Source organism: Galeopterus variegatus, unplaced genomic scaffold (genome assembly GCF_000696425.1).
Source record: "Galeopterus variegatus unplaced genomic scaffold, G_variegatus-3.0.2 Scaffold2450, whole genome shotgun sequence".
Classification (NCBI taxonomy): Eukaryota; Metazoa; Chordata; class Mammalia; order Dermoptera; family Cynocephalidae; genus Galeopterus; species Galeopterus variegatus.
In genome coordinates this window covers 45,212-56,326 of record NW_007728561.1, presented here as the reverse complement: position 1 = coordinate 56,326, position 11,115 = coordinate 45,212, and the positions used below count along the sequence as shown (strand labels likewise).

General features: G+C 36.6%; 1 protein-coding gene across 1 annotated transcript; it reads right to left on the bottom strand.

Moving 5' to 3' along the window:
• Positions 1-2,208: 2,208 nt before the first annotated feature.
• GRID2 (glutamate receptor, ionotropic, delta 2) lies at positions 2,209-5,961 on the bottom strand. The gene is made up of 2 exons (XM_008581739.1): positions 5,706-5,961; positions 2,209-2,774 (listed from the first exon to the last, which is right to left on the bottom strand). The coding sequence occupies exons 1-2, from the start codon at positions 5,916-5,918 to the stop codon at positions 2,352-2,354; spliced, it is 636 nt and encodes a 211-aa protein (XP_008579961.1). The 5' UTR covers positions 5,919-5,961; the 3' UTR covers positions 2,209-2,351.
• Positions 5,962-11,115: the final 5,154 nt, after the last annotated feature.

Here is an 11,115-nt window from a genome sequence, read left to right as displayed (position 1 = left end):
GAGATTTTAATCTAAATTAAACAGCATAAGTATCTCCCCCAAAAGTGCTCACAGAAAACAAATCTATTGTTGGTTCGCATAGTCTCAAATAGCAGAAAGGCAGCCTTTTGTTGGCTGAGGACATCACCTAGTATTGTTTTCAGAGATCCACTCATACTGGCATAGTTCTGCTAGTAAAACTTATGTATTTTATGCTTTAATTAACTCAAGATAAATTTATAGAGAAATTCAGTTCGATCTGTGAGAGAGTAAGCATTGTCAAATCTTATAGTTAAGACTTCAATAGTATGAGAGCAAGTTTAGAAAACATTTTTATTAGACAAATTATTTAGACAAATTATACACAGAAAGCTCTGCCACTCATAACTGAGGCCTCCAAAAAATGTGTTTTGTGTATTTGTATAATAGGCAATACATCAAAATAAGCCTATTTTAAATATTGTACATGGTTAACAGTTTGTTGAGAGCTAAAATCACTGTAACATCTGGTATGTCCCAATATAGCTTGTTGTAAAGATTTTTTTCATTTTAAAATTGGAGTTGTGAATGAGATCATGAATGTTACAAGGGAAAACAAGTTGTGCATGCACTTAGGTACTTGTTACCCTGGAAACAAAATGGTTTTTGCATGATAAGAAACTTTTCTGCCTTACACAGTAGACAATATTTGAAGATTTAGTACAAAAACAGTGACAGTACAAGATGCTCCCCAGAACAGAATTAGCATCAAAATATAATATACCTTAAGAATATACCTCTTAATTTCTCCTAAAGCAAATCACATAGGTTGATTCCTATATCAATCCTAGCCATGGAATGAATTAGATTAAAATAAGTGCATGGCTGCGTAAAAACACAGGATAAGTCCTTGCTTCCTACTTACCACATTTTAAGAATTACAAACAAAGTTCATTCTATGTTTCTAACAGGTAAGGATGCTACTTTAAGAGGGTTGTGCACAAAGAGGCACTGTTTTTGCTGTCATCCTTCTATACACTTGGCACTAAGTAAAAAATACATAACTCCTCCAAACAGAAATGAATAGAAAAGGGGGTTAAGTTGAGAGCCCAGTATGGTTATTAGATTTTCTTCTTTAGGACAATGTATGACAGTAATTAAGGCCACATCAATATTTCTTAAGGGCTCCCACCCCTCCCCAACTATGGTTGGTGTACTGATTGCCTTACTGCTTTGGAAGAGGATTTTCAACCTTCAATGATCTACGTTTAAACTCTTCTAGAGCTCTATGTGCTGTTGTAGATGCGGTTCAGCTAATAGCATTTTCCATTTAGATAATTAATTAGAAATAAAATTATCAAGGTTAGCTTTATACACTGCTGAATAACAAATGCAAAACCTATTCAAATGAGTTACATCTAGGAACAAATATTAAATCGCCCTGGATGTTTTAATAACAAAAGTATAAAATATTTCTCTGTTGGCAAACAATGCAAGTCAGAATAACATTAAAGCAACCTGCCTTTTCTAACTGAAAAGAACCCCTGCACTATACATAGTTCCTGTATACAATACTTTTTGTTTTTTAACTAAAGCTTTATTAAATGAATTGCAATAGCAATGGCCGCCTTTTTATATATATATACACATTATATAGGTGCATATATATGTATATATGTGATACTAATTTATTTAACACAATAGAGGCTTCTGCCATATGATAAAGTTTACTGTACATAAAAACTTTTAATACTGTACAATCACATAAAGGTCATATGCACTGTTGCAGTGCAAGAGTAATTTTAACTGTAGTCTTGACTGGCATATTAATGGCTTTTTTGTAGTCCTACAAAATTGCATTCTTATATTCTGTGGCCCGAATGGTCTTTAAATTGTTTATAAACACTGCAGGGGTTGCCTGTGGTCCACAGTTAAAGGACACTCAACAGCAGTGGAGCTTTGTATGGATGCAGCAGAAGAATGTAAAAAGACTGAAGTTATTGCAATTATATTTTTAAAAATAGAGAAACGTTACATAAGAGGCCTTTATGTAAAATTAATCCTGCATTTACTTTTAGTATACTCAGTGCACATTTCCTATACTTGAAGTACAGTATATGAAAAGCGGACTAATAGGATCCTAGTATACTACATTCTGGGGGAACAAGTTGAGTAATGAAAAAAAGTGGACGGAAATGTATGGGAAGAGAGGGAAAAAGAGAGAAAGAAATAGAGGAGAGAGAGGAGGGAGAAGGTGGGGAGAAATAACTAGAATTGTTACTAATAATCCTGATTTTTTTTTAAGTTACATCCATGTTAGTCCCACAATATTACAGTTGCTCCTTGCAAAGGGAGTCCTAAAAAAGAAACAGTGAAGAGATTTTGTTTGATGCTCATATGGAGGTGCCTCGGTCTGGATCATTACCCAGATTGAGCCCCAGGGTAGGAGTTGGTTGATAAGGAATAGATGACATTGTTTTTATGGGACTCCTGAAAAAGCCCCCATTAGGTGCCCTGTGCCTAAAAGGGCCAGTTCGGTGCTCAGGCACGTTGCCAAAAGTGAAGCCAGAGGCAGCTTTAGCTGACAGTGTGCGACTAAGAGTCTGGATCTGCTCTGGGATAAAGGTTGTTGTGGTAATATGAGTGTTCCTGAAATCACTGATCTGCTCCAGTGCTTGTCGTGTTGGCAAAGTGTCAATGTCCAGAGGGGTCAAGTCAATTGACGAGGTGGAAAACTGTTTATGGGGGCTGTCGTCATCTGTGCACAAGCTATTTACACGTCTATGGAGGTGCTCCAGGTCAATTTCCTTGTCATCCTGGAGATGAAGAAAAAGAAGATAAGGTTCTCATCAGTACTAGCTTCCATGGTTAAAAAAAAAAAAAAGTAGTTCAGCAAACATGTAATTAACTGAACTTTGGGGTCTATTCATTAAACAAATATTTATTGAGCACCTAATATGAGCCAGGCACTGTGCTAGGTTTTGGGGGTACCAATATGATTCTGAGATAAGATTATCTACAATAAATATTTTTCTTGCAGTAAAAGTTCTAAAATGAGCATACGCCACATGCAACTACAAAGATATGGGAGCAGTAGATGTGTGACTGCTATTCTGTAAGAGAGAGGTCCAGGCAAAATTGTACCAATAAAAGGTACAGTTTTGGCAACTCCCTCCCTCCCACCCCTTCTTTACACATGCTTCCTCCTTTTCCAGGGTGTCTCCTTCCAAATTGGGTTTTTGTTCCCTTCAAACACTTACTCCTAAACTTAACAGTCCATTCTTAGAGGAAAATAATATAATATGAGATTTCATACTAAAGTGTTAGTGACTGTTAAAGTGTTATATTTTTGTACGCCAGAGATATGTGAGATTGTTTAGAAAGAGTAACACTCAACATAAGAGAATCAATTTCTAAGCAGTCCATTCTTAGAGGAAAATAATATAATATGAGATTTCATACTAAAGTGTTAGTGACTGTTAAAGTGTTATATTTTTGTATGCCAGAGATATGTGAGATTGTTTAGAAAGAGTAACACTCAACATAAGAGAATCAATTTCTAATTGTGAGATTTCATGTACTCAAGGTATCTAGCACCAGAATCAGGCAATGTTGTGAGATCAGTGGGATATTTAGAGACCCTTTCAAGTCAGGACATGTGAGTGATAGCTTTAGTTTAGGGCCAGCTTTATGCTAAATGGCCTCTAAACCAAAGACCCAAAGACACTCTAAGGTATGCTAATGGCATCTTGGTAAGAAAGCACTTAATTAAAAAAAAAAAAAGTAAAACCTCAGATTTCTGGAGTTAAAACCAATTTATAAATCCCTTTAGAGTTTCACTAAAGGTGAGTATTAAAGTCTAATATTTGAAAAATAAAACTAGCAAGAAATAAAATTGTCCTTGCTATCAGTCTTATTTATAGTCAAGCTCAATAAATTATATTTATGAGGATTTAAAAATATATATTAATCATAAGAGAAGAAAATATTTGTTTATAAGATCTGGATTAGCCGTCTTGAGTTAGAATAGAGTATGCATTTTTTACATTGTACTATTATATAGTGTTCCTCAGTGAAAAATATTTTGATGTGCATTACTGTTTTTTCATCTCCTTATGAGGATTTAAAAATATATATTAATCATAAGAGAAGAAAATATTTGTTTATAAGATCTGGATTAGCCATCTTGAGTTAGAATAGAGTATGCATTTTTTACATTGTGCTATTATATAGTGTTCCTCAGTGAAAAATATTTTGATGTGCATTACTGTTTTTTCATCTCCTGTCTCATTTCAAAATCCCATAAAAATATCCATTAATGCAATATTATCACTGAGACATTAGAGGGTTAAGACATATAATTTTATGGTTCCCACAGCAACTGTAATGTAGTCATCCATCAATAGACATAATAATGTAAAAATTTAATATAATATATAGTAATTCAAAATATAAGGCACTTGGGAAGTCCTTAATTTCCAGATTTTTGATAATATGATGCCTTGACTGTAATACTGCATTAATATCATTTTTTGCATTGAATCAATGTCAACAGAGATACCAGAAGCTTATTCCACAAAGAAAGCACTACAATAAAACCTGATTAATTTTTAATTCATTATCCACTAATTTAGAATATATGATCATTCACATAGGTAGGAAGCTAAGATTGAACTTTACTAAGCCAAGTTTTTCCTTATAAATGGTGCTGATCAATTTTGCTTATGAAGTGTTAGGAAGAAATCCTTAGACTACTTTAGAAAACAATCTTTTTGGAAGAATACATTAATATGCAAAAATTCATATGCAAATGAGAATTTGTGCATTAGAGCAGATCCTTTCTGGATTTGCACTGGGCATCAGTTAGTTGGGCAAATTCTAGTTACAGAAAGTTTAAAACTTCCTTTGAAACTATCTATCCATCAAATCAAATCATTTAGCAAATTCAGATTGTTTTTCATTTTCATTTGTGAAGTTTTAGTGATTATAATTTCATTATTTAAAAAAATTTCACCCTTTTGATCCAGTGCAAATAAGATAAATAAATCAAGTAGCTTATTTTAACTTCAGATTTTCTTTGATAATTTATAAATCCCATTATTTATAATGAAGACAAGGCACATGCCACTTAAAAAGAGATATTATGTGTGGTTCTGCAGTTGTTCTTTCAGATATCTAGGAAAAATATAATATAGCCCTGGAGTTAAGCTGACTCAAGAGTAAAGAAGAATCCACAACGTGGATTTGGTAAGCTTGGGGCAGTCAAAGAGACAAACACATATGATTACTTCTATAGATCTACATGTATATAGAGGGAAGCAGTCACTAGTGCCAAAGAGAAAATTCTGATTCTTTTTACTGTAGCATTGCATTTTTTAGGACCAGTCTTAGAGACACGAGTAATTTACCTACAAGTTACACAACTAATTGAAATAAAATGGTATGCATCTTTGTGAACTAGTCAAAAGAATTATGGCTTAAAGATAATTGAGTTAATGTGTATCCTGAGAATTGGGAGAATTTCAAAGCCCATGAAATTGTCAGTCTTTCAAACATCTTTCAAACTTAAAATGGAAATTGGTATTGGTCTTATCAATTTTTACATTTCACAACTTTATTTTTAATCTTCAAAGAAAGAAGAAACAATAACCACCCCCAACCCATTAGCCTCTTTCCTGTGATCATCCCTCCTCGAAACATGGCCTGCTAGTTGGATCAACTTAGAGCCAAAGCTCTCTAGCAAGTACCTCTTTCGATGGGACCCGGGAGCCTTTCCTCTTGTTCCACCACGTCTCCAGCATGGCAATGAAGCAGGAGAGGACAATCCCAGCAGCCAGGATGCAAAACACCCCTGCAAAGCTCTTTATGTCCAGGGCGCCTCCTTTTTGCTTTGTGTCCACTGACGAGTACAGGTCACACTGGCCATTCTTAGGCCACCATTTGTGCTTCAGGATGTCCATGTCACCATTCTGCTGAAGCTCCAGGATTCTTGGGGTAAAGAACACAACTGCGTGTTATTGCAGACATAGCTATTGCCTTGGTGCGCAACACATCCAATTCTAATCCCACCTCTAAAGACGGTTGCTGTCAAGAGGAAATGAACATACAGATCGGCTTGTATCTGGAATGCTAGCAAACTAAAAACGTTGCTTTGATTCCACAGGCACAGTTGTACCACAGTGCTCTCTTCTCTCTCTCCATCTGTCCCTCCTTCCTACCTCCCTCTTTTCCTTCCTTCATCATCTTCTTATATTTTTGGTATCATTCTATAATTCTAAATATTTCCCCCTGGTTCGGTGCAGTGTGGTTTACAATGACATTTCAGAGGCACTATTTTCATGTGGTTTCACGCTGCTGCAGTTCTGTTTTTCTCTATACATTGAGTGATACTCTGGATCTTAATGCTTTTATGAGAACATTTTGCTGCTTAGAGCAAGATACTGGCATAATGTCGCCCAGCATATGCTACACACAAAGAAATTCAATTATAAAGACTTCTATTATTTAACACAGTATGGGAGAAAGCCTTGGGACAAGTTTGAAGTTGATAAAATGCATTGTTTTTGGTCTTTTACACACTGATCTAGTTTTCCTTTTAATGCCAAGGGGGAAGTAATCTTACCTTGGAGAACAAGAAGAAAAGTTGACCAGAGGCTTTCAGAAGTACTTAAATTCACATAAGAAACACCCTTCTTCTTCTGCCTCCTCCACCCCCTTAGTCTAGGGGTGGCTGCAAACACTGCAGCTTTTTAGAGAGTGATTTTCATAGAGGAATTATTCTCAGTGCCAAGTATGCCTTTGACTTTACCTGAAACCTGCCTAGCTCTGGCCCTCTGCCAGCTGTGTCCCTTCTCACGGGGCAAGAGAGGTCAGACCAAGGCTGTGTGCCTGTCCAGATGTGCACCATCCTCAGGGTTCCCTGGAATTTCCTGGCCAGCTCACTGCTCTTCCAGGGACCATGAGGCTTATTCCACGGATATCTTCCTGGCAGCAGATCTTACAGCCAGGGTGCACCATAGGTCTATAGATGGTGTTTGGAGAGAATGTGGCAGAGCTCAGATGTGCAAACTCAGAAGCACACACCTTTGTGTGGAAGACCCTTCACCATGCAGGACACTGCTGGAGGTGGCAAGAGAGGGGCTCAGAGGGGTCCCTGTACACCCAGGTCAGTGCAGACCTCCCGGCTAGTCACAAATTAGAAATGTGAACCTGACCCCCTAGGGGTCATGAAGGTTCATTTGTCAGGATGAAGATAGAATATACTTTGTCTAGCAGTTTTTAGCTTGATTTATAATTTTTACATAGCTAGATTTAAGATATGTAAAAATTATTTGCATTTGTACTCTTGCCCTGGGTCTTGGATTATTTGGGGCAAGACTGTTTAAAACTTTAGAGAAAGGAACTATGCCAATATAGAAGGGGAAAATTACTCATTTTTGGTGACATTTTACCTTTTTACCTGTTTTATGTCATCCACATGGCTGGAAGAATGAGAAAAATTGTAAAGGGAAGAAGATTTTGTGTATTGGGGGTGGGATCAACGTTCAACCAGAATTAAACAAGAGTGAGACCGGTCTTGGGGGCTGTGACGGAGAGTTGGTCTCTCAGCCCTGTCACCTCCCGTGGATATTCCCACAGCCACAGCCCCAGTGTCCCGCGCTAGCACTCCACGATGGACACTGCACAGGAGCCTCCCCACAGCCTGGTCTTCTCTCCTCACTGCTTATGAAGCTGATCTAATGTTCTGTTTCCATAGAGTGTTGCTCTAAAAGGGCAGTTAACTGGCTAGTTAAATTTACTAAATGACTATGAATATCAATGGGTTATATGTCACTCTCATTTCGGCCTCTGTCCCAGACAAAGTCTTTTCATTTCCAGAATTTCCAAAAGTATATTCCACAGAAAAATAATACCTAGAGGGCCTCTGTGAGAAAAGGGTCTTGAAGTCATTAACTTTGAGAAATATCCTCTTGGAAATTTACAAAGATGTCAGCTTGCTCAGGCCTGCAGAAAAAACCTGTATGAGTTTTAACTCAGCATTTCCCAAACTTATCTGACTTTCATTCTCCTTCCCTCATTTTTCTTCCCAAGTGACATATATTCATAACCCATGGAGCTAGGGTTTGAGTAATACAGTTGAGAAATAATGCCTTGATCCACAGAAGCAACTACTTGTGGGAATTCCCAGAACTGTGTTAGCTGTCATACAAATACATAATCATAGCATCAGAGTTACTTACTTGGCCTATTCATGAATATCATTTAAATGATGTTGGCATTGCTAATCAAGAGGTATAAGGTTTCAGTTATACAGATGAACAAATTCTGGAGATTTGCTCTACAACATTATAGTTATATAGTTAACAGTACCATATTACATTTACAAAATTATTAATAGGTAGATCTAATGTGGAGTGTTCTTACCATAATAATAAAAAATATAATTGCTGCGGTCACTCAATTACTGTCCGTTCCCCTTTCTAGAATGCAAGCTCTCCACCCTCCATATTGCCTAATGCAGAGCAGGTGCATATTTATTGATGCTCAACACCAGTTCTGGGAAATGAACCTGCCTTCAGATCCTACTCTTTTTTTCTTATCATTGATGCTATTTGCTAGGTTATTCCATTGCCTCCTTATTCATCTGTCCATTCAATAAGTATTTAAAGAGTGACTTTATGCCAGGCATCTTCTTGGGGACAAAACGTGTTCTAAACTACAACTGCACATTCAGCCAGAATAGCCTGGGCAACACTGTGAAACCATTTTGTTTTGCTTTTTAATGTCCTCAGTTTATGTTCACTAATTCTTTCATTGATTCAGGAACTTATTAACGCCTACTCTTTTACCTGTTGGTTTCTGGGACCCCCATTTTCATTCACTTATTCTGTCTCTTTATTTTTTTCCTAAACCTGGAGAGTATTTTAGCTTTAAAAATAATTATTAAAATATACCTATTATACATAGCCCATTTCAATTCTAGTAGAAATTAAAGGTCTTAAATCCAAAGTGTTTGTTTAATTACATAATTTTTAGGTTCAGCCAGCTGGGTGATAGGAGTTTGCTGAGAGGAAAAAGGGAAGGGTCTTCTCTAGATGCCTTCAAGTATCACCATGCCACAAAGATCTCTTCATCCGGTTGATTTCATGGTCACTGAAGCACAGGTCAGGCATTGCAGGAGACCCCCTCTTTGGCGATATATACAGAAATGGGACCAGTGGATCCCTGTGAAGCTCTGCCTAGCCCACAACAGATTCCAGGAATCCAGGCTGGTTTGGGATAAAAGTGTTGGAAGGGAATGAAAGTGTTCTCTAAGCCCAGAGTTCTGTCATAAAATCTTGCCACAAAATCTAATGCTCCTGGAAATTCCATCAGAAAGGTCTCACCACACCCTCCTCTTTATTATTTAACAAAAACCCTGTTTAAGGATTGGGTAAAGCAAGTTTAGTAAAACGTAATGCACTGGCTTAAAGACAGAGAGGATGAATTCTTATAATAAACAGAGTTGTGTTGTCTTTTCAAATCTTCATGAGGCACTGGGCTTTTAAAATGAGACTTAAAAACACCCTTAAAGGGAAGTTTTACCTGTTAGTTATAAGCAACAATGATGTGTGTGTGTACGTGTGTATGTGTAACAATGCAAGAATCCACTTGCAAAATTCTTAATGAGTGCAAAGAAACTTTTGGTTCCATGGAATGATAATATTTTTGCAATTTCCACAAGATGGCAGTCTTTGCTCACATAGTGCAAAGAGTTACTGCAGTTAGGGTAAACCTGTGGGTTTGAAATACGGGAAGTATAGACTGCTTGGTGCTATAAACAAACTATTAGAAATAAAGTTAGCTATTACACTGGTGAACAATTGGTGTTACATTGATGAACAATTGGATGGCTAAAACCTCTTTTTGGAATGTAGCCAGAAAAAATTGCTGCCATTGAAGTATAGACTGCTTGGTGCTATAAACAAACTATTAGAAATAAAGTTAGCTATTACACTGGTGAACAATTGGTGTTACACTGATGAACAATTGGATGGCTAAAACCTCTTTTTGGAATGTAGCCAGAAAAAATTGCTGCCATTTTTACCCCAGAGTCATGACAACAACACACTTCTGAAGGTTATTGTGATGAGAATTAATGAGACCACATGTAAAAAGCATCTTGCTCATTGCTTGGCCCGTAGGAGGCTACCAGATCCCGAAAGCTAGAATTATTAGTGTCAGCAGGTGTGACTACTGTTCTTTCCTTGGTCCTGTTCTGGTACCTACACCTTAATGAAGAGTTATATGCCAATATGAATCAGTGAATGATTGATTCACTGACAAGAACACTGTACTTTCTACTTTTTTTCAAAAGTATTAAAACACTTGCAATCTCGTTGAACAGAAAAATTTTAGAAGTCTGTAAAACCTAACTGCAGTTTGAAAATGGTTAATACATCAATACTGCATTATTGAATTCTTTATTGATATAAATGAGCGAATTTCAGGAGAAGGGAGTAGGGAAGCAAAAGATCCTTCTTTCACATTCAAATAAAAATATTCACCTGGTTTAGATGTTCACCTTAAAAAGCTTTTTGCTTACTTCAGAGATAATATCTTCATTCGTGTGTGGGACTTGCACTAATTATTGATCACTTACCATTTTTCGTCACTACTCTAGGAGATGATTTTCAAATTAATTTTGAATGAACAAAACAGGTTGCTGAGAGATGGATGCAAATTTCCAATCTCACGTAGGTAACCTTTTGTCTTTGAATATCATAGAAGTCTATAGGTTCCTTTCAAATTTTATTGGGATCATGGCCTTTAGGTAAATTCCTGCTGAGCTATCTGCAAAAAAGGTACTGGCCATCTGAGAAAAATGACACTTGACTTTTTAGTTATTTCTACAAGGAAAGAATTTAGAGGCAGTTGGAGTTTTTTTATTTTTATTTTTTAAAATAAGTGCAGTATTTCTTTCTTGAGGCCATATCTGTAGGATATCTTGTGACTCTTTTATAAAAATCAGATTTCCCACCACCTAAAAGCATAACTACTAGAGTAGAAAAGACTGCAGACATTATTTCTCCTCTCTCACTCTCCCCATCTTATAGATGAGGAGACTGAGAAATATAGAATAATAATTCCCCACATTTTTTACATTCAACACACCGT